This window comes from Mesocricetus auratus, unplaced genomic scaffold (genome assembly GCF_017639785.1).
Source record: "Mesocricetus auratus isolate SY011 unplaced genomic scaffold, BCM_Maur_2.0 Super-Scaffold_100001, whole genome shotgun sequence".
Taxonomy (NCBI): Eukaryota; Metazoa; Chordata; class Mammalia; order Rodentia; family Cricetidae; genus Mesocricetus; species Mesocricetus auratus.
The window spans coordinates 14,975,045-14,999,148 of NW_024429187.1; the positions used below are offsets into that span (position 1 = coordinate 14,975,045).

At 50.5% G+C, this 24,104-nt stretch overlaps 1 protein-coding gene across 5 annotated transcripts in view; it reads left to right on the top strand.

Annotated features, from left to right (window-relative positions):
• Nucleotides 1-4,505: 4,505 nt before the first annotated feature.
• The window catches only part of Arntl2 (aryl hydrocarbon receptor nuclear translocator like 2), a 54,018-nt gene continuing 34,419 nt past the window's right edge, over nucleotides 4,506-24,104 (top strand). For 2 of the 5 annotated variants that reach the window (XR_005876618.1, XM_040743621.1), the window contains exons 1-4: nucleotides 4,647-4,796; nucleotides 15,165-15,312; nucleotides 20,470-20,627; nucleotides 23,531-23,610. Coding sequence is in view for 3 of the 5 variants with exons in the window: in XM_040743621.1 (XP_040599555.1) it covers nucleotides 4,769-4,796; nucleotides 15,165-15,312; nucleotides 20,470-20,627; nucleotides 23,531-23,610 (414 nt within the window). In the remaining 2 variants the exon portion in view is untranslated. Of the gene's footprint in view, nucleotides 4,797-13,700; nucleotides 13,798-15,164; nucleotides 15,313-20,469; nucleotides 20,628-23,530; nucleotides 23,611-24,104 lie in introns of those variants that run through there. The other 3 variants (XM_040743622.1, XR_005876619.1, XM_040743620.1) reach the window with 3 other exon arrangements.

Consider the following 24,104-nt stretch of genomic DNA (forward strand, 5'->3'; position numbering starts at 1 on the left):
CTCAGGTGCCGGGTCTGCATTAGGGAGGAGGGTGTTCACTAACCTTTCCATTGAACACCCTCCTTCTTCTGTGGTCAAAGATGCCGGCTAAGTCCCTTCCCTAGGGCAAAAGGACAGGAGAGGGAGACTGCTTCAGGCCCATCTTTGACTGTATTTGGTTTTGCTGGTCAAGTATTATCTCGAGTGGAACTGGGACAGTTCTGCTTCAGGAGGAACCAGAACACCATGGCTGATTTCAGAGTGTCCAAACCCCAGAAAAGTATTAATTTAGTATTAATTTGAGTGCACACATCCTCTCTCTCTCTCTCTCTCTCTCTCTCTCTCTCTCTCTCTCTCTCTCTCTCTCTCTCTCTCTCTCTCTCTCCTCTCTGTCTCTCCCTCCCTCCTCCTCTGTCTTTCTCTTTTGTCTGTCTGTCTGTCTCTCTCTCACACACACACAGTCCTTTTAGATGACTTCCTCATTCTTTTAAAAGAAAAACTTTAAATTTCCATGTTTGGGTTTGTAGGAGGCAGTGCAGTGTCCTCAGAAACCAGAGGAGGGCTTCGGAAGTGCACAGGTGGTTATGAACTGCCCAGGGTGGGAGCTGGGAACCCAACCTCTGTCCTCAGGAAGAGCCAGAGGGGCTGTTAGCCACTGAGCTGGGCCACCAGCCAGACTGTCTCATTCTTGTCCCGTCTATACCCGACCACAGCTTTTCTCAGGACTCCATTGTTCTCTTCCTTCAAGAAATAGTCTCCCCGTCCTCCACCCACCACCTAAATGTAGGAAATTTCGATTTTTAACGAAGCACTACATCCTGGTGCAGGGCTCTCAGCGACAGGGGCTCACTGGAAAGAACTCGGTAGTGTGTCTCCTAAGACCAGAACCTGTGGGTGGAACTGAGACCAGCCTCTCCTCCTCATTGGATTTGGGGCTACTGAGCTCTCTAGAAAGGCGGCTGGTAAACTCTGCAGAGTGTGTGGCATGCTCCTTGGTGGTCCTTGTGAGAACAACTGTGTCATGTGATCGGCTGTGTGCAGCAGGTGAAGACCTAAGCACCTCTGAGCCTGGCACAGGGTAAGGCTCTAGATGGCTCTACTTTGTGACCACGCCCAGTTTCAAAATTTTTTGGCTTTTTATAAAAGCAACTCCAAAACACTGAAAGACAGAATGAAGCTTTGCCAAAGTTGTTTAGGTTAGCAAGCAGTTCAGGGTTTACACTACCCGTAGGACTCCCTAAATACATCTTTTAAAGGGGCCTTACCTCCAGTCCCTCTGCATCCCTCCGTTTCTGTCTGCCGTGAACACACTTTGCTCCCAGTGTCCTCTAAGCCACACCTCCCCGCATTAGGTCAAACCCAAGCCCATTATTTTATCCCAGAAGCCCATAGTGGGTCTGTCAATCGAGACGCACTGGGGAATTGCTTCTCCACACTGTTCTCGTAACCCACTGCGCAAGCCCAGGCGTCCCCAGGATTCCTTCCAGAGCCGCCACTGGAAGGGAAAGGTCACTTTAGGTATTAGCAGTATAGTCATTTCTCTTCACTCTCTTAAGAGCTCAAAATTGGCTGAGCATTGGTGACGCACACCTTTAATCCCAGCACTCTGGAGGCAGAGGCAGGCAGATCTCTGTGAGTTTGAGGTGAGCCTGGTCTACAGAGCGAGGACAGCCTCCAGAACAATACAGAGAAACCCTGTCTTGAAAAACCAAAAAAAAAAAAAAAAAAAAAAAAGCTCAAAATTGGTTATTTGTCATTTTTATGAAACTTGGAAAAGTATCTTAGGTTTAATTAACTATGCTGTTGCCTGACCGCAGCTGTTGGGAAAGGCCCCAGTCACGGCTGTAAAGTGGACGGACTCCTTCCCAGGTGGGCAAATGGATACTGGCTCTGCCTTGGAAGCAGGTCTACAAGCTCTTCAGTAGTGAAGTGAAATTACTGCCCACTAGAGGTGAGCAAGGGTTCCTGCCACACAAGGCCACTCTTGGGCTCTGAGCGAGGGACCAACCAGTGTTGACCAGAAAGAACCAGCCGGGATTCTGTAAATTGGGTTTCCAGTCTGTTTCCTCAAAAATCCCCTAAGGAGGAAAGTTAAGGGAGTCTACTGGCTAGAAACGAGAAAGTACCTTTCCGTCTTCAAGACAGGATCTCACGCAGCCCTGGCTAGCCCTGAACTCACCATGCAGCCGAGGGTGACCCCGAGCTGCCGATCACCCAGCTTTTCAACTCTCCAGCACTGGGATTGTATGTGTGTGCTGTCATTAGGGCTTTATGGGGTTCAGAAGATCAAACCTCATCCCCGGCCCTCCCTATCCCCTGCGGCCCCCCCCCGCTCCTTCTGTGGATTGATTTGACCTCCAAATGGACCCATAGCCGAGGGTGAGCTTGACCACCACTCATTCAGACCTTACCTCCCAAGTGCTAGGATTACAGGTTCGTACCCCAGCTATTCTTTTTTTATTTTTAAGATTTATTTATTTATTATGTATACAGTATTTTGCCTGCATGTATGCTTATAACCAGAAGAGGGCACCAGATCTCAATACGGATGGTTGTGAGCCACCATGTGGTTGCTGGGAGTTGAACTCAGAACCTCTGGAGGAGCAGCCAGTGCTCTTAACCTCTGAGCCATCTCTCCAGCCCCAGCTATTCTTTCTAAAAACAAAACAAAACAACCTCATTCTAGAAAGAAAGTAAAGCTTCCAAGCATAGAGAATCACGAGTAGGATGTAACCCTGATCGGTGGGGTTGGGGCACCAGGCAGACGAAAGCAGTCACCCCAAGGAACCTGGCCTTGCCTGGGCCCACAGCTTCCTGCTTTCTTGGGGGGAGTGGCTGCATTCTTTGTTTTCAGGCTCCCGGGTGAAATGAATCATCGTCTCCAGGAAGTAGGCCTGTGCTGATTCACGGGCAAGCTCGGCTGCAGCCATGCAGGGTGTGAACTCTTGAGGAGACCTGACCTGTTATCTATGAAAGGCCTTATCAAAATACGAATAAATAAAAGAAGGAGTGTATTCACTGCACGTGGTACTGGGTTTCCTAAGGACATTGCCATCCCAGTATACAAATTACTTTGATCACATTCTCTGGTCTCACCTCGGCCAATAAGTTCCCTTTGTCCTCGCAGAGTTTTACCGTCTGCGCACGCATGCCGTGAAATGTAGGATCCACGATATTTTCCCCAGTTAAGCTTGTCTTAATTTATTCAGCACGATTATCTCCACTTGGGTCTGTTTTCCTGCAAACGACATGCTTTTGTTCATTCGGGTTGAGGAGTTCCACTGTGCCCAGAGGCCACGCTTACCCATTCATCTGTCGACAGACACAGGCCGGTTGCCAAGCTTACCTTGGGTGTGTTTCTGTGGTGTGTTCACTTGGCGGTAGCTGGGTCGTCTGGATGCTCCATTTTAGCTTTAAGGCATCTCTAGGCCAAGTTCCATAGTGGCCAGAACGGCTAGGTCCCCACCAGAAGTCTCCTGAGGGCCCTTAGGTCCACATCCTACTGGGTAACGGTCGTCATTTGTTTTCTGGGTGTTTTCTGTTCCAACCGCACCGGAATCTCAGCAAAGTTTAAATTTGCATTTCTGAACACTTTTTTTTTTCATTTTCCCTGGCCATTTGTACCTCATTCTTTTGAAAACTGACTGTTCATTTCATTAGCCCACTTATTGATTGGGCTTTAAAAAAAAAAGATTTATCTTTATGTGTTTGCGTGTTTTGCCTGCATGCAGTTATGTGCACCTGTGGGGGTCAGAAGAGGGTGATGGATCTCCCTGTACCTGGAGTTCTGGCTGTAAACCTCCCTGTGGGTGCTGGGAACCGCACCCGAGTCTGCACAAGAGTCGCAAGTGCTCTTAACCAGGGAGCCATCTCCGTAGCCTCTTCATGAGGTGGTTTTGTTTGTTTGCTTTTTAAAAAAACTTCTTGGCGTTTAGTCTTCTGGATTCTTTATGTATGTAAATACTGATCCTGTCAGATGTTTGGTCAGTAAAGATTTCCTCCCATTCTACAGTTTTCACGCTCGAGCCTCTCCCCCACTGAGCAAACAGATGAATGAAAGGATGTTCATTCAGCTACAGCGGTGGCTGAGGGAGTGGCTGGGTGACAGAGGTGACAGAGGTAATAAAAAAACAGCATTTGGGGTTTTGATGAGGTGGTGTCTCTGTGTGCGCTGGGCCACAGAAGCTTGGGAGCCGGCTCGCACACAGTGAGCCTAAGAAGGGCCCCACCTAGGGCCCCACCTTCTGTCCTCTGGACCCAACTAGAAGAGCCTGCGAGTGAGTCCTTGCAGATCCAGGGGGCTCGAGCCAAACCTTGGAGTTTCCACTGCTGTCGCTTTTCCTGGGGGAACGGCACCCAAGGAAGCCACCTGGCTGGAGCCAGTCCGTGAGTTTCGGGGTTACCGCCCTAGGATGGAGCGGGGTCTGGAGCTCCAAGGAGCCTTGGTGACTTGTGTCCCTAACCGTTGCAGGAGTCGCCGAGGCAGCTGTTGACACCCAAGCCCGAACGCCCACAGCCAGGCGCTTGCCTAGAGCCAGGAGAGGGCCGGGCCCGCGGGCGCGTCTTTCTTGCACCACGCAGGGGTCTCCCCTGCCCACCCCTTGCAAGCCGCTCCACTCCTCCCGGGGCGTGCCGGCTGCAGCCTGTTGGCTCGGGCTGTCGTCTGAGGCTCCGCCTGTGCCCGTGCCTGGTCCCGCCCCGGGCTGCCGGGGGCTGCGGTGGCCGAGCCCGCGCCCCGCTGCGGGTGCGCCCGGATCGCTTGGGGAGTCGCGCGGCTGCGGGGCGCGCGATGGCGGCAGCCAGGGCTGAGGCTCCAGGTGAGTGGCTTGCGGAGAAGCCCACCCCGCCGGGGGTCCCCGATGGCGAGCCAGGACCCCCGCCCCGTGCTGGGGGCACCTGCACGTCCACGCCAGGGTCTCCTCTGGTGGCAGCGATTCCAGGCGGTGGGTCCCCGCAGTCCCAGCGCAGGCGCAGCGCCTGGGGGACTGAGACCCGGGTGTGGGGTCGCGTCCCGGCCGCGCCCGGAAGAGGGTGAGCTGTGCGCACGGTTCCCACCCACCCCCACTCCCACCCCCACCCCCCCGCGCGCCCGCCCGGCGTCTGCGTGTCCTGCAACCCGTACCTCGGGTTTGCTCCTCTCTGGAAGAAGCAGTGACTTCGTCACCGCCTCGGTAGTAAGGCGAGCAGTGGGCTTGGGTGGGGGTGGGGGAAACAATCCCTTTATCTTCCCAGGCCAGGGGTCGAACCCAGGACTTGAGGCCAGCGCTGTAACCTCCGCTGGCTCCTTTTCGTCCTGAGTCTTGTTGGAAGTTTTGCGTCGCTTGTCCCCTCTTGCTCTCAGCGGTAAAACTTGCAGATGTCTTTCCTGGGACACTGTAGCCATTGCTTCACAGAGGATAATCGTGAAAAGCTGTTGTTTAAGTCAGGTGGGAGGCAGGAGAGGAAAAACAAAAGAACAGTAAGTAAAAACAGGCACAGAAGTCAGGGCGAAGTTATTTTGATCCACCGGCTGAATGACTGACGGGTTGATTTCTCTTGGCTGGCCTGGAACTTGCTGTAAGACCATCTCAACCTGGACTTGCAGCCCGAGCGCACAGGCTTGTCTCCACACGACTGGTGTAATTTTAATGAACAGTGGCGCTCTCCGTCTGTGGCCTTTCGGAGGCTTTGTGTGGTCCCTTCTTGCTCTGAGCTCTGCTCCACTCTCCCCTGGGCACCTTGGCTTCCTCCCCGTCAAATGGGGCTACTGTCAGGGTTAACAAGCTACAAACTCGTTTGTGGCGTGCTTAGTCCAAGTCTCGGGGGTCTCCATGAGCATCAAGAAAACTCACCTTTGTCCACTCCAGTACGCAGGAGTCATTTCAGTGTGGCGACAGTTCGGCTAACAACTGTGGACATTTGGGCTTGTTTGGTTGCAAGAAAAGTGGAAATTGATAACTAAAACCCAAAACAAAACAGGACTTTGTATCAGACACCAGGGCCATGCTATTTTTACCTGCAAGTCTTTCCGTTTGGAACCGGGTGATCATGGGAAAACAGAAATCTAAAAAATACTGCTGCTGGTGATTGTGGGACCATCACACACACACACACACACACACACACACACACACACAAAGCGAACGTGGAGCCCAACACAATTGCTTGCTCACGTACCATTTCATGAGACCACTTGTGGGGTAAACGCTGAGATTAAGCCTGCTGCTGGTGGCTGTGCATCTTCCTGGAAGATGGTTCCAGAACCCTTGGAGCTAGGGAGAGGGCCGGCAACTGCAGCTGTAGCGGCTTGCACTCATGTTCGTGACTCACAACCCCAAGCCCGTGGTGTCCCATTGTGCTTTGCATAAGCCTTAGTTCCTGGCCCTGCGCATCCAGGTCGGTTTCTTCCAGGAATGCCTCACGGGAGCTAACACAGGATGGGCCTGGTGCTCTCGGCATGGGAAAGCTGCAGCTTCTCCGTGAGTGCATGGGATCCAGGTCGTTAGTCAGCGCCAGAACCCACGCGGCAAGCCTGCCTGGGCCAAGGGAATAAAGATGCCCATCGGCCGGCCAGGAAAGGCTCTTCCCTGCCCTGCTGCTCCCCAGTCTGGCCCCTGCTTTCAGCATCTAGCACCCCAGCTGTGGAGGGAGGGGACAATGGGAGTTCCTGCTTCATGGGCTCCCTAGGTCAGGGCTGGAGAGAAGGCTCCGTGGTGAAGGGCACTGGCTGCTGCCCACAGGGGCCCTGAGTTCAGTTCCCAGAACCAACCACGTGGTGGCTCACAACCCTCTGTAGCTCCAGATCCAGGCGGTCTGACGCCCTCTTCTGGCCTCTGTGGTTGCGGAGGACACACGTATGGTACATACCACATCCATACAGGCAAAACACTTAGACACAAAACTCACACACGGTCTTGCAGAGTAGGTTGGGTATTTTTTTTTCAGGGTGTGTGTGTGTGTGTGTGTGTGTGTGTGTGTGTGTGTGTGTGTGTGTGTGTTTTGCTGTGGATCAAACCCAGGACCTTGTGCCTGCTAAGCTGACGTCTTACTGCCCCTCTACTCCCTAGGCCTCTGGAACCCTGGGCCACAAGTTTCATTTTTTTTTCCTACTTGTTTATGGCAGAGATCTGTTTATGGGGAACCTTTGTTTACTAGCTCTGTGATTTCGGCTAAATGATTTCGTTCTCTGAGCTCCAGTTTCCTTATTTACTTATAAAGTCGGGCTAAGGATCCCTGACTCTGCAGGCGGTGGCGGTTACTGAGTATGGACTGCAAACTGTGTGGAGGGCTCCAGCTCGAACAACACTTATTTTCCTTTTTCCTCAGGACGCTGTCCCTACCACAGGAGCCCTCCCTAATCCCTGTTCTCGCATTGCTGAGTTTTTGTCTCCGACAGCAGTCCTCCTGTTTGCTGCATGTCGTGTTGGTCTCATGCTGGTCCTAGGAGGGCAGTGGCTGCCCTTGCCCGTCCTTCCCGTCTCTGATCCGTTTTCCTATGGAGGGCCTGGTACAGACTGTGTAGCTCTTGATGAGTGAGTCTCAAGGTGTGCAAGGGGCTGGTTCACTCACAGCGGACCCATCAAGTCCGCAAAGCCAGAGTTCTGCTTAGAGAGCCCGGCCTTGGCCTTAGCCTTGGGTGAGAGGTGACATTCCCGACTCTCTTCTCCTTTTAAATGTGTCGTAGAGGTGACCGATTATGGTGTAGGAGTGACTCAGAAACAGGTTTATTCTGGCTCTCAGCTTGAGTGGACACAGCCCACCACGGCGGCGAAGGCACCGCAACACGAGTAAGTTCGTGAGTTCGAGGCTGAGGGTCACCTTGTGTCCACAGGAAGCGGAGAGCAGACAGGAAATGTGACCTGGCTATAAAACTCAAGGCCTGCCCCACAGTGACTCACTTCCTCCAGGGAGGCTCCACCTCCAAAGGGAACAGCGCTACCACCTGGGGACCACATGTGTGCAAGCACATGAACCTGTGGGGACACTTACCATCCAAACCGCGGCAGGAATGGGCTGCAACGTGCCGTTGTGTGAACAGGACAAAACAAAACAAAAAAACAACAGGCTGACCACAGAGAAGGACATTGTGTGAACAGGACAAAACAAAACAAACAAACAAAAAATCAGGCTGACCACCAGGAAGGAAACCCCCTCTCAAAATTGGGGTGACACCGTCTAATTTATGAAGAGGGAGCACTTTAATATCCGTGGGTGGGTATCTCTCAGAGATCTTTCAGGGGACAGGATAGGAACAAAAAAAAAAAATGGAAAATGGCAGGTGACTGGGGGATGTGACCTTACAGTCCTTGTTTTGAGTAGAAGCTGGAGAAGGAAGGCCAGGTTTGCCAAGGTCGCCTCGCCGTGTGCCGTTAGACTTCCCCCTGCCATGTGGACAGTTAACCCAGAAAGCCCATGGGGGGCGGGGCAGAGAGTTTTCCAGAATGAAAGACACAGTCATCTTTTATTTTGTGGTTCCGGGTTGGCAGCGGCATTTTCATCACCAATGGAAGAGGAGTGAGCTGGACCGGATGCTGAGGGAGAAGGCGGGAAAGCAGAGGAAAGCCTCTCGCACAGGGCGGGCGTGGCGGGGTGGCCACGCCTCCCTTCCACACGCAACTTTCTCTCGTTCTCTTTTGTTTTCTGGAAAAAAGCAGCCACTAATGTCTTTCGAGCTACGTCACAATCTGTCTTTCAAAAAGCATTCTCAGGACTGTTTAGCTCGTTCCTGGGACAGCCTTTTGGGAAACAAGGACCTTCCCCTCCCTGTCTGTCCTCATCAGGGGCCACACTGGTTCAATGTTGTCAACACTTCTGCCTTTCTTGTGTGGTTCTATGTTCTGGGCACATGGCAGGAAAAACAGAAAAACACACATGGCACTCAAAGACCCTTCCCGTGGCGCTCTGTATGGCAGAGCTGAGACCCTCAGTCTTGACTTCTAATGTAAACAGACAATGAGGGCTATTAATCAGGAGCCCAGGCCTTCAGGGTGTCCCCCTAATGTGGGAAGAGAACCCAGGCAAGCCCCATCTGTGATATCAGATGGTCTTGCATCAACTCAGTTGCGGGCCAGAGGCTCTGGGGCTTACAGGTTATTTCAGAGCGGTGGCTATGGTGGCACCATTGCGTCTGTAATCTTAGCATTCGAGAGGCAGGGGAATTGCTACACATTTGAGCCTAAGATAAGTGAGTTCAGAGACTACTCTGGGCTGCACAGAGATACCCTTTCTCAAACAGGAATCAAACCAAAGAGCCCCAAGTATGGGGCGTGGTATTTAGGAACAAAATCACCATAGGCATCACAACTCATCCTTATCTAGATCTTGTAGTAGAAGGCTGTTTGGGGCCCTGTACTATTATGCTGGGAGAAATGTCCAAGCTATGCGTGTCTTTCATAGGAACACAGATCCGGGACTGGAGATGACTCAGTCAATAAAGTGCTTGCAAGGGTGAGGACCTGAGTTTGATCCCAGAACTCATGGGAGAAAGCCAGGCCTGCTGGAGGATGCTGAGGGTGTAGAAACAGGAGAATTCCCAGGGCTCAGCCAGCCAGCCTAGCGAACTCGGCAAGTCCCAGACTAGGGGCACTGTCTCAAGAAGAGGTGACGTCACCTGAGGACACATGAGGTTGTACTCTGGCCTCCACACACAAATGAACCTGAACCACGTGTATACAAAATAGACACAGACTCCCCACCCTGCTTCTTCTTGTTCACAAGGATCTCGCCTCATTTCTCAGGCTGTCCTGGAGCTCCGGACGCAGCCCCTCCCCCAAATACTGTCATTTACAGGCGTTCACCACCACGCCTGGAGGCTCAGGCGTTTGACGCTAGTGTGCGGTAAATGCAGTTGACACTGACGGAATCATTTGCAGACGTCTAAAGGGACAGAAGATTGTCGGGGCCGGAGGGATGTCCTGATGAAATATTAGGCATGACAGCCCCAGGTCAGCTCTCACTCTCTACCAGCTCCTTGGTTGGAGAATTACACTTCTTGTCTGAGTTTACATGGCAGACAAGGGCCGGTTACACTTGTATTACCATGGAGACCAGCGGGACGGAAGCTCTAGCAGGCTGCCACTACCATAACGGGTCTCCCAGGCAACCACACTGACTTAGGGAAGAGAGAACACACCCAGCTTGCCTTGCGTCTTGGCGCTTCAGGGTTCCTTAAGCATCCTTAGCACTTAACATTTCCTTAACGCGTCCACGCTTCTTTTTTAAAATTGTTAATTAATTTTTGTTGTTATGAGCCGCAGAGTTACACACAGTGAGGGCTCAGCTGACAAAAATCACAGAGTTAACCCGCTGGGGTCATCGATGGAGGAGGCCCACAGGCAGGGCGGTGGGAGTATTTGCTTTATGAATAGTCACTGTCCTTGCCGTAAATTCCCCGTGGTGCCACGGCGCTCCCTTTCTGTGGTGGGATTCATCCCCAAAGCTCCGGCAGTGTATTAATCATTTCCTGGGCATAGTTTCCCCTGTACATGGGCATATTGGATGACTCCCCCAGCAATGCGAGATACTGGCAAGAAAGTAATCATAGTCAATATACCCTCGCTCTCTCAACCAGGTCTTTCCATAAACTTAGAAGTCTGCCCCCCACAGTTATCTTCCTTGGCAGACAGCAGGTCAGTGTTAGTTTCCAGGCAAAGGGACCTCTACTGAGACATTCACAGATGCCCAGGGACAGGAGTTACGGCGTTTCTAAGGTTGTTGAGCCATAGCTCTTGAGAGATAGAGAATAAGGGTATCCTGGGTTCTCTCTGCCTGCCGATAGGAAAGTGCCGTCCCAACCTAACCTCACACTAACCTTAAAGCATGCCTATTCTTCACCTGCCAGTGTACTAATAATAGGTCTGTGTCTTAAAGTCGTCACTGGGCACTGTGCCCTCCCTGTCTTGCTCCTATGGCCTTGGACCCTTGTGTTGTCACGACAAACGGTTCAGCTCCTTACCGCTTGCTCTAGGAATGTGCTTTTGAACAATGAGAGGAATTTCTTTATCGCTTCAAGGCTCCTGAAGGAGAAGAGTTTCTAGAATAGAAGAAGAAGCATGGAGAAGTTAGCAGTGGGACAGGATTTTTAGAGTGGAAACAGAACAGTAAAGAACACAGGAAATAAAAAGCATGACCCTCAGGTTGTGTGTGAGGTTACCATAGAAATCTTTACCCCCTCCTTCCCTCTGAGCAGCATTTCACCTTTAGGACCCTGGGTAGGGGCTGGAGCAGGTCTCACAGCCCTTACATTTTGTGTGTGCACACACGTGTGCACACATGCTTGTGTGTGCACGCACACATGCCATGACACGCTTGTGGAGGTCAGAGGATGACTTTCAAGAGTCGATTCTGTCCCTCCACTGACAACTCTGTTGTGCCCAAGTTGCAAAGTCCCCCCAGAGACCACCAGGAAGACAGACCCCACTGAATTGCAAAAGCAAAGTTTAATGATAGTTCATCCGCCCATGACAGGGACCCCCATCTAGCAAGCTGACGCAGCAGCCTCCAGAGGGAGTGAAGTTCCCTGCCTACTGCTAGGTTTTAAAGACAAATGTTACAGGATTAAATCAGTAGGTACAGGTTGGTTTCTAATTGGTTGACATTTGGGAACAATCAGGAGAATTTCTCAAAGTCATATTTTGGCATGAAATACCCGTGTACCAATTATTTTCATTGGTCAGTGCTGAGAGGGAACATCCTGTGGTTTCTATGGCTTTGTCTTGTTACTTGCAGGTGACCTGTTGTACATAGATGCCAATAGTTTTCAGAACCGTATCCTGGAGACTACAGGGGAGGTTTTGGTCCCCCCTGGAGTTTCTTTTGTGGCCAAACAGTTCCCAGGAACCAAGTATCTAGGAGGCTGGGGGTGGGGGGCTTGGACTTTCTTTGTATTCAGGTTTGGCCCTAGACTCATGGAGGCCACAGGATCTGGAGTTTCCTTGTGTCAGAGGCCTATGGCTCTTTCCTGTATCCTGTCATGGCTGCTAAATCAGGGGGCTGAGTGAGGGTCTGGTCCCTTTATTTGTAAATTATTAGAAGTGAAGCCTTTGGGTTTAGTTTACCCCTTTCAAACTCCAGGGATCAAACTTAAGTCTCGGGCTGCTCTGCTTTTACCTGCTGGGCCATCTATGGGGTCCTTATGACTTCCTTTATAGTCACCACGGTTACCTCTGGGGACATGTGACAGGAAGCAAGGGGCGTCAAATCCACACCTCTGAATTTCAAACGCTGTGAGGGCAAGCTATTTAGAGAGAGATTTAGAAATGATTTGTTATTGATTTCTCTAGGAGCTGACAATAATTTTAGATTCTGGGCATCACTGTTGCCATAGTAACAGTGGCATTAAGGATGTAAATGATAAGGTTATTATTTTACTGCTTTTAAAATATTTATTATGCTGGGTCTGGTGACAGACACAGACCTCCAAGCACACACCTGCGGATGCAGAACTCAGCAGGCCTAGAGGCCAGAGGATTTCAAGTTCATGGTCAAGGTCAAGTTTTGCTATGCGCAAGATCCCGTCCGCACACAAAACAAAACAAACACAGAAAATTCCCACTGTTTCACACGCCTCGGGGCCTTCAACTTCTTTTCAGGCTCCTTCATATTTTTATAGCAATTGACTATTTTTGAAAAGGCCCGCAAATATTTTTACGAGCACTAGTGAGTCCCGTGAAGTTTAACTAGGATGGTAGAGCAATTCTGAACCCAGCATGGTGATTATCCCAATGCCTACAGAGGTCTTCTGTCCACTCAGAACCCGAGAGAACTGTATTTGTGGGGCTGGGTTTCTCATGAGAAGCCGAGGCTCTCATCTAACTCTGAGAGCTGCCCTGGGTCTTTCAGAAAACCCTGCTGAAGCTGAGCTGCCACGCCTCCGTTCTTCAGCATGGGGCTCACCAGGTCTGGGACTGCGGGAGGACTTCTCTGACCTTCCGAGGGACTGCTCTGCCCTGCTCTCCGCGGTCCTGGGGTTAGGTGGAATGCCTTTTTTCTAAAAGTCACCAGCAGGGAGATGTTACTTGGGCTTGTGTCACTCTGACCAGAACTCTGAATCACAACCCAGCGGTTTCTCGTGGCTCAGTTCCCATGGCCATCCGAGGTGTTTGCCCCCGCATCTCCCCTTTGGGGACACTCAGAGCATCAGCCCCAGGTTCCTACGGGAGGTTCTGAACACCTTCCATGCCGTAGCTCACGGGCTCCACGGTAGCTGCTTGAGGACAGTCTGTGTTCCAGACGCTGAGAACTGAGGCTCTTTACCCAAGGGGAAGGCCACCAAACCAGAGTTTGATCCCAGGCCAACTGGCCTGCAGGACACGCAACCTTCCTTTTTGCCTGGCCTCCGATGGCATTCCTTCAATGCCCGAAGGCCTTCCAACAGTGCCATTTCCGTGGCATGCCGATGTCTAAAATGGAACCTGTCTGTCAGCGGGGAGGGTGGAGTGCTGGCCTCCATGGCTTGGAGGGATTCTGCACGACTCACCTAATATTGAGCAGCATTGGGCAGATGCAAGTGTCAGAGCCCAGCCAGTGGAGCAAAGGTTTGGGAGGCTTCTCACAGTGACCGGCAGGGAGCTGGCATGCTGAGTGGTGCGGCTAGCTAGGGCCAGTCTGGAAGCCTGCAGGGCGGACTGCAACAGGCAGGCTGAGGGTCTCAGCTGCCGCTGCCCACCGGTAGTTTCTTCTCCAGGGAATCCTCAGGCCCTTCCGGTCTATCCTTGCCGATGGGCACCGGTGATGGGAGTTTTCACATCTGCAAAGGTTTTGCTGCTTGAGTGTGTTGCTGAGAACCGTGGCCAGGCCGAGCAGACACAGCAAAAATCAAACAACGAAAACCCAGTCGCTGTGAGTTTTCCCCCTTTCTCTTTGCCTGTTTCTCATGTGTCAGAGGCAGGGGGTTGACTGAGGAGAGACTGAGAGGAATAAAGCGATGCTACCAGGATCTACTAAGCCTGCTTCGGGAAGACTGAGTCACAAAAGCAGAATTTAGCTAAAGGTGTGCCTGAGGCTGAGGAGCACACCGAGCAAGCTTAAGATCGCCGAGGGAAGGTTTTCTGTGAAGATTGTTCGCCAACAGGCCGCCGCACAGGACAGTGGGCGTGGCCCCCTTTGAAGTACCCAGCCAAGTCCAGTGTACATGAAGCTCCCAGAGACTGGCTCCTAAGCGGCTTGCACACCACGCTGGTGGTGTGGTGGAATGGGAGGGAAGGCCCAAGCCATTGAGAAATGACGTCAGGGCAGCAGACTTGCTGCGAGGTCCTGGCCGTATCTTTTGCTTCCATGACACTCAGCACCGAAGACGCTGGGTAACTGCCTGTCTTCCCGTACCCCACCCCCCACCGACTTGATCTTGTCTCCAGCATGTGACAGTTGTATATGGCTCACATGCATTGCCTGATTTTGATTTTTTTCCTTTGGTCCTGCTGCTTATCCAAGGATGTTAGAGATCAGGTCCCAAAATCAATTAGGCAGGATTTCCTGTAGTCCAGGCTAGCCTCAAACTTGTTATCTCCCTGCTGCTGCCTTCCAAGAGCTGGGGTTGGACATGTCTGAGTGACACTCAGCCATAGTTGAAAGGTTTTGATGGATTTGTAGGAGGAACATCTCTGTGCATCTCTGATATTTCAGGGTCAGACAAAGGGATGGATGCTGGCTTGGGGTGTGCCGTGGCCCTCCATACTGTGTCCCAGATTGCCTTCTAAACGTTTACAGCTTTTGCTCCTACCAGAATCATGGGAGATGATGGGATTGGCTCCTTTTCTCCCCCCTTTCCCTCCCTAAGGCACTTTGGTCTATAGTTTTCAGTATTAATCGATTGGTGGGGATTACCGCAATATAAAACCACATGTCTGGATCTTGAATTCAGTAATTCTCAGGTTACTTGTAGTAGTCAGCCCTCAGTTGGCTATAGATGATCACAGCCATGTGTTTCAGAGCCAGGAAGCAAGACTGCCATTTACCTGGCCTCGATGCTCTCCCTGTGTCACTCCAGCTGCTCCCACGCTGGCTGCCTCTGCACCATGTGCCTTCCGTACACGTGTGTTAGCGTAATGCACGGTCAGGTGACAGCAATGAACCTTCAGACATGGATGGACACACGTGATTCAAGCTAATATCTGGATTATCTTCCCTTTTAAATCGAGTGACAACGATAACGCATGAGATGACAGTTTGCATCTGAAACGCATCTTCCTGTGCTTTCTCACTCACAGGTAAAGGGCTGAGAGAGCGCCACAGCCTCGCTCTTATGGTTTCCAGTCACACGACCCCAGGGACAAAACTCACAGCTCCCCGACCCATCAACTCTCTTGTAACGGAGTTCCCAAGGAAACGGAAAGGCAGCGATTCAGAGTCGGCCCAGTAAGTGCACGTTGTTCTGACTCCATGGATTCTGTTGGTCAGAAAGAGGGAGCCATGTTTACGTCACCATTCCTAAGTCTGCAGCAGCACGGCAAACTGGTCACCACCTGCCGCTACCCGTCGCTGACCTTTGCCTTCCAGGGCTGGTGACGATGGAGGTCCGGGAGGGTCAGTTAGGGTCTGGAGGAGGTGTGGGTGCATAGTCAGAACAGAATGCTCACGCTCACAGCCAGCTCCCCTCCTTCCTCAGCAAAATACTCTGCTGGGAGCAAAACATTCAGCAATGGTTGGCTTCTGGTCACTTCACCTACCGCCCAACTCACCAGTCACAGAATAACCAGGCCTTGGTGATCCGCAGTCAGTTTAATCTTACAAAGCTCTTGTTTCCGTAGTTACTGAGCCAGGTGGATGGTGAAGACAACGTTACTCGTTTGTTTGTCTTTGTGTTGCTGGGGATAAACCCGGGACCCCAAGTGTGTCAGGCAAGGTTTGTCTTTCTGAGCCACACCCCAGATCCTCACGGGAGGATCCTAGGCAGGTGCTCTATCTACCGCTGAGCCACACTTCATCCTGCCCACCCCCGGCCCCCGGATGCACCTTGTAGCCTAAGATATTCTTTAGTTACTCCCCCAAAGCTAGATTTATGCGGTAAAATCGTTTGGGATGGCACGGTATGTGAAGGGGAATGTTGGGGACAGTCTCCCGCCATACCTGAAGGGCAAAGCTCTGAGTTAGAGAGGAGCATGCGAATAGCCTTCCTAGGTCTGTTTAACTCAGTTCTCACCCAGGGTTCTCCAGGCTTTTAGCTTTGATCCCCAGGACAACGGCGCTGGCCAACTGCACATGACTGGGAGATTTCTTCCTGATTTGACTGTCTGTGTTCTCCACTCCTCTCCCATTAATGAGATGCACAGATGGACAGATGGACAGATGGACAGTTACCTTCCTCTTGAGTTATCGTCTGATAACAAATGATAGTTCTCTACTAGGTTGGGTTTTTTTGTTTGTTTGTTTTTTGGTTTGGTTTTATTTTTTGCTTGTGTGTGGGGTTTCTGTTTTTGTTTTGTTTTTGTCTTATTTTGCTTTTTGAGACACGGTTTCTGTATGTGACACTACTTAGGATGGAACTCACCATATGGCACTTGTAGCTCAGGCTGGCCTTGAACTCCATAATTCAGGGAGGGTTTTTCCTTCCTCGGTTAAGCCTCTCTAAGAATAGTCTCATAGGCATGCCTGGGGGTGTGTCTCCTAGGTGACTCCAAATCCTGTCAGGTGACTATGAGATTCACCATCCGAGGGGTGGCCCAAGGCCTCCTTCCAAGCCAGAACTCATGACAGAACCAAGGTGGAAAACTTCCCCAGGACCCTTCACCTCCCTTCCTTCAACAAGAATAGAAGTAGCAGCACCCAGTGGCATCAGGCAAGTTAGTCCGCCTGGTCTCCCCGCTACGGGAAGAGGGTGGGGCGCGTGAAGGAAGCTGGCTTTGCTCACTGAGCTCCTCAGAGTTTCCGCCCTGTCCCAGCTCCCCTATCATTTTCCATGGTATTTCAAACTGCAGTTCTTGCTAAGTGCTGGATGCGTGTAATATCTCTCTCAGAGTGAGAAAGTCAGTCCATGGACACATGAGCAGCTTCATTCCCACAGCCCCAGACCGTTCAATACTTGTAGAGAAGACCCCGTGAGAACGGTCACTTCCTGCGGCACTGCTGGCTCTGGGTAGACAGCTGATTCTTTCAAAGGGTCTGTGACCAAGATCTTGTGCTATGTAATCATTCAGCATTTAGTACGAACCTGCTATGTGGGACTAAAGAGATGACTCAGCAGTTAAAAAACGCTTGTTGCTCTTTCAGAGAACTCAGGTCTGGATCCCAGCACCCAGAAATGACTCACAACTGACTGTAACTCTAGCTCTAAAGAATCTGATATTCTCTTCTGGCCTCCATGGGTACTCGATACAACACACACACACACACACAGAGAGAGAGAGAGAGAGAGACAGAGAGAGAGAGACAGAGAGAGAGAAACAAAAAACAAAGTCTAAAACATATATATATATGAGTGTTTGCCTGTATGTATATATATACACACACACATATATATATTTGTATATATATGTGCACCACATGTGTGCAGTTCCCACAGAGGCCAGAAGGGGTGTAAGATCCCCTGGAACTTGAGTTACAAGCAGCTGTGAGTCACCTGTGGGTGCTAGAAACTAAACTCAAGTCCTCTACCAGAACAGCAATGCTGTTAACCACTGAGCCATTTCTCTAGCCCTCAAACAAACAAACAAACCAAAGAGCGACCTACTATGTGACATTTGGTAGAGCACGAGGCTGAGAACCAGATGGGACACATTGTGTTTCTAAAGGGAAGCAGTGTGGGATGGGTGAGGCGTGCTGAATGGCAATTGCGGCAGTGGACGTCGTAGAGCAGCTGAGGAAGGCGTTAGAAGGAAGGTCAATTTAAACGGCTTTGGAAACAATGCGGGGCCCCAGCGTGAGGCTGATGATGGTTGGAGGGGAGGAGACATGATCGTGGAATGTTATAAAAACTATAGAGCTTCATGACGGTTTGACCCTTTGAGAGAAACAACAAGGAGTCTCTGTGTGCTACCCACCCCGGGCCACCACACTGAGGGGAGAGCCCGCAGGAGTGGAGGGGGGAGACCGGAGGGCGCAGATGTGAGGATGCCTTTGGTTTGGCGTTTCTGTAGTTGCAGGGTTTCTTGGGAAGCATTCGGGGGCAGAGCGGCTTCCGAAGGCTGGAGGGAGGAGCGTGGCAGACAATAGAACACAGCCAGGGCGCCTTAGGAAGGAGTGCATTCCCCTAGGTGCTCTGTGCCTGGGGAGACGGGCACCAAGCAGGGGACTGTGATGACACTGGTTTCTAGGGAGGAGGGAAACTGAGTCAGTCATCTAAGGTGCTGAGCTGAGCAAGGAGAACCGAGGACAGGGAGCGGAGGGATTGCAGACGCCAGGAGTGAAGGAAGACCTCCAGGCCAGTGGGGGCGCTCAGCGGGTAGAGACCTCACAAGCCTGGCAACCTACTTGAGGTCCCGCCTCAGAACCTGGGAAAGGTGAAAAGAGACCCAGCTCCACAGGGCTGTCATCTGAACTCTGTGTGCTGCGGCATGATGACGATGGTGATGGTGATGATGGTGATGATAATGTTGACATTGATGGTGATGGTGGTGATGGTGATGATAATGTTGACATTGATGGTGATGGTGGTGATGATGGTGATGATAATGTTGACATTGATGGTGATGGTGATGATGGTGATGATAATGTTGACATTGATGGTGATGATGGTGATGGTGGTGATGATGGTGATGATAATGTTGACATTGATGGTGATGATGGTGATGATGGTGATGATGATGGTGATGATAATGTTGACATTGATGGTGATGGTGATGGTGGTGATGATGGTGATGATAATGTTGACATTGATGGTGATGGTGGTGATGATGGTGATGATAATGTTGACATTGATGGTGATGATGGTGATGATGATGGTGATGATGGTGATGATAATGTTGACATTGATGGTGATGATGGTGATGATAATGTTGACATTGATGGTGATGGTGATGATGGTGATGATAATGTTGACATTGATGGTGATGGTGATGATGGTGATGATAATGTTGACATTGATGGTGATGGTGATGATGGTGATGATAATGTTGACATTGATGGTGATGATGGTGGTGATGGTGATGATAATGTTGACATTGATGGTGATGGTGGTGATGATGGTGATGATAATGTTGACATTGATGGTGATAGTGATGGTGGTGATGATGGTGATGATAATGTTGACATTGATGGTGATGATGGTGGTGATGGTGATGATAATGTTGACATTGATGGTGATGATGGTGATGATAATGTTGACATTGATGGTGATGGTGATGATGGTGATGATAATGTTGACATTGATGGTGATGGTGATGATGGTGATGATAATGTTGACATTGATGGTGATGGTGATGATGGTGATGATAATGTTGACATTGATGGTGATGATGGTGGTGATGGTGATGATAATGTTGACATTGATGGTGATGGTGATGATGGTGATGATAATGTTGACATTGATGGTGATGGTGGTGATGATAATGTTGACATTGATGGTGATGGTGGTGATGATGGTGATGATAATGTTGACATTGATGGTGATGGTGATGGTGGTGATGATGGTGATGATAATGTTGACATTGATGGTGATGATGGTGATGATGGTGATGATAATGTTGACATTGATGGTGATGGTGATGATGGTGATGATGGTGATGATAATGTTGACATTGATGGTGATGGTGGTGATGGTGATGATGGTGATGATAAATAGTCATCCTAAATGGAATAAAAATTGTAAAAACCGTCCTAGGGTAGTGGGCAGAAGGGTAGTCGGCTTTTCCTTGGCTTGTGCTGTGGAGAGAGGGCCTTGATGTCACACAGCTCAGGCTGGCCTTGAACTCGAAGTGGTTTTCCTGCACTCATCTCCGGAGTGCGGGGGTTGCAGGCTAGAGTCCCCATGATTTTAAACATGGAGAAGTTTCAGTGGAGCCCACGTGCTTTCAGGGAACCAGTTGGAAACGAGGACTTAGGGTTGAAAGCCACAGCAACAACACTAGAATCAGCACCATGTAGATCAACACTTTTTTGTTTTTGTTTTTGTTTTGTTTTGTTTTTATACAGGGTTTCTCTGTATTGTTTTGGAGGCTGTTCTGGAACTCACTCTGTAGACCAGGCTGGCCTCGAACTCACAGAGATCCACCTGCCTCTGCCTCACAAGCGCTGGGATCAAAGGCGTGCGCCACCAGATCAGCACTTTCTAGACCCAGCCTGGGGCGGGATGGGAATGGTGTAAGGGTAAGGGCGGCAGCCAAGCAAGTGTCAGGTCACCTCTAATGAGAAGAGGCCTCTCCCTGTCCCACAACGGGAGGGATGAAGCCACAGCCCTCAGGCCACAGATGCCTTGGCTCGGGAAGCTCATGGTCAAAGGCGTTGGATGTAAGATGACTTCACAAGTGCTTTCCCCAGAAGCTCCAGATTCCCACATACATGCAGCTGCTGGAAGAGCATCCTGAGTGCCTCTGGGCAACGGGGTGAACGTTAGCCAAGGAGGGTCTTCCTCCCTCCCAGGGAAGCTCACAGCCAGATGGAAAAGCGGCGGAGAGACAAGATGAACCGCCTGATCCAGGAGCTGTCATCTATGATCCCTCCACTCAGCCCGGCTGCCCGAAAACTGGACAAGCTCAGCGTCCTGAGGAGGGCGGTGCAGTACTTGAGGTCTCTGAGAGGTAAGGATGACAGCTGCCCCGGGCTGGGCATCATCTGTGTATCAGAGAGCTCTGTTACTCTGTGCTTGGTCCTGGCTGTGGTATATGTCTGTCCGCCTTACCACACCCATGCAGAATTGTACCCATTGTCTTCATGTGAGAAGATAGGCTGTCAGATACCAGAATCCCAACATGGGGGTGCAGGCCAGCAGATTAGGAGCTCAAGGCCATCCTTGGCTACAAATGGAGTTCAAGGCCAGCCTGGGCTACACGAGACCTTATCTCAAAGGAAACAGAGTATAACATGCACGACGCCCCTACTTTGAGGTTCCTGTTTAGATCTCTGCCTGCAAAGCCAAGCACAGGGCAAGGGTTTCAGAGGACAGGGTGTCCTGTGGACCCCGGCAGCAACCTTCCCAGGCTGGGGTTGCTGGAGAGAGCAGAGCTCTCTGGGACTTCCTTTTTTTGTGCTTGGAGATCCGGGTTCCATCGGTCTGTTGAGAAATGAGAGTCTCTTTCTACCCATTCCTGAGGCTTGCGTAAGTTACTTGGTTTCCCTGGAGTCTTTAGCAATGAAAACTTTTGGGCTCCTCCGGGGTCATTTGATTCCATCCCAGAGATTACCCAAGTACCTTCATATTAGCCTTGCCCCAGGGGGATGAGTCAGTCAGCTGATTCAACACACATGAATTGAACACCAGCTACAGGCCTATTCTCTGAGAGAGAGAGAGAGAGAGAGAGAGAGAGAGAGAGAGAGAGAGAGAGAGAGAGAGAGAGAGAGAGAGAGAGAGAGAGAGAGAATGAGGCAAAGCCCCTGGATGTCTCTGTTGATAAGGGGGTAAGTAGCCCCACAGTGAGGTCATCGTCACTTGGTGTGGGGACAGTAAGATGGCTCATCAGGTAAATGTGCTTGTCAACAAGCCTGATGACCTCAGTTTGGTTCCTGAGACCCATGTGGTAGGAGGACAGAACTGAGCGCCCCCGTGCACAAATAAATAAATAAATGTTTTAAAAATATAACAATAGCCGGGCGTTGGTGGCGTACACTTTTAATCCCAGCACTTGGGAGGCAGAGGCAAGTGAATCTCTGTGAGTTCGAGGCCAGCCTGGCCTACAGAGTGAGATCCAGGACAGCCTCCAAAACAATATAGAGAAACCCTGTCTCGAAAAAAAAAGAGTAAAAAATATATAACAATAAAACCCCCAGTGTGGTACGTGTCCCAGCAGAGGTGGGTGCTGGGAGGAACTATGGGAACCGAGCAGGGCAGACACTCTCTAAATCCATCGACATTTCCTGGAGCTGACGTATTTGGTGCCATAGCCCTTTCTCAGCCATCATGTGATCAGCTGCTTGTCCACACAGCCTGACCGAGCCTGAGCCAGCACAGTGCATTAGTGAGACAGCTTAAGACACTTGGTTCTGTGCTCCAGTGTGCTTGGCACAGCGCAGCCGTACTGGTTCTGCAAAACTTCAGAGGGCACCATGTGGATTGTGTTATAGGCACACCAGGCAATGGGCACCCTGTGGATTGTGTTATAGACGTGACAGGCAGAAGGGTGGCCTATGAATGTCTTATTTGGATTCAGCATTTGTCTATTTGCAAACTAAGGGATCCAGGAATAAATGTAACCCTGTCCCCTCTCCCCACTCAGTGCCTGATAAAGTACACCTCATTGTAGAAACGCAAGTCAAGGGCTTGGGTGTCATGAAAATGTTTGCATTCTCACAAATGTTTTAAACACTTCTTAGTTTGTTTTTGTGTCATTGAGATAGAGTTTGAACTCAATGTAGCAAGACTGGTTTTGACCTTCTGCTTCTCCTGTCTCTGTGTGCTAAGTGCTATGGTTATGTGTGCATCCTATACCCAGCTCTAATAGTTCATTGTCATCACCATCACTGTCACCCTATACCCAGCTCTAATAGCTTATTGTCATCAGTCTCACTATTCCCTATACCCAGCTCTAATAGCTTATTGTCATCAGTCTCACTATTCCTTATACCCAGCTCTAATAGCTTATTGTCATCAGTGTCACTATTCCCTATACCCAGCTCTAATAGCTTATTGTCATCAGTGTCACTGTCACCCTATACCCAGCTCTAATAGCTTATTGTCATCAGTCTCACTATTCCTTATACCCAGCTCTAATAGCTTATTGTCATCAGTGTCACTTTTCTCTATACCCAGCTCTAATAGCTTATTGTCATCAGTATCACTATTACTATTATTTGGCTTTTCAATAGAGTTTGTCTCTGTAGACCAGGCTGGCCTCGAACTCACAGAGATCCGCCTGCCTCTGCCTCCCAAGTGCTGGGATTAAAGGCGTGTGTCACCTCTGCCTGGCTTCAGGTTGTTTTTTTTTTTTAAGCCTATGAATCCACAAAGTTTGTGAAGAGTTCTAGAATTTTCCCCTTCAGAGTAATTTACTTGAGTTTTAGTAAACGGAGGAATCATCAAATGTGGGTATGGTTACATTTTCTTCTCTGAAGCCCTTACTCTCCATGTATTTGAATATTAAAATAAATAGGTTTAGTGGTTCACATCTATAATCTCCTTATTCTGGAGTGTGAAGCGGGAGAACCGTCATGAGTTCAAGGCCAGCCTGGGCTGTAGAGAGAGTTCGGGGATGTAGAGCGCTTGCTTAGAACACGTGAAGCTCTGGGCTGGATTCTCAACACCACATAAACTGGGCGTGGTGGCACACGCCTGTAAGCCAAGCTCTTGGGAAGTGGGGCAGGAAGATCGGGAGTTCAAGGCCAGCCTGGAATACGTGAGGCCCTGTTTAACAAAAAGAGGAAGAAGGGAGGGAAGGGGAAAGAGGGGGACAGTCCCGAGAGTCCCGAGACGCCGTTCGCTCGCGGACAGCGTCCGCCCAGCAAATTTCTTTCTCTGTGTTCTCGGTAAATTTGACCTATTTGTTTTCAGGCATGACAGAGTCTTTCTTAGGAGAGAATTCTCGACCTTCATTTATTCAGAATAAGGAGCTCAGTCACTTAATCCTCAAGGTGAGTGGCTGCACGTGGATTTGGAGGGGGCGGGGTTCAGTTCACTCTGTGGTAGCCATCAGAGAGTCTGTGTCTCACATTTCCTTAAACTAGACATGGAAGATAAGGACATAGACTTGTGAGCTCACGCCTCACTAGTTTGGGAGAATGGACACTTCCCAAAGGAAGAGCAATGGGCGTCTCCCCTGCAGACCCTCACACACGAGATCCCCTCACACCCCAGATCCCCTCACACCCCAGATCCCCCCATACCCGAGATCCCCCCACACCCCAGATCCCCTCACACCCGAGATCCCCTCACACCAAGGATCAGCCGTGGTTGCCACCTCCTCAGGACCACCGGCCTGGAGTCCAGTTCTTAGAGCTCTGTCATCAGAAGACAGGAATGACTCATTCAGAGCTCTGCTGTTGCGGCCCCATCTTCTCACAGGCGGGGCTTTCAGAAAATTGGTGTTTGATTGACAGTCTTGCCACGAGCTAAGACATAGGTGCAT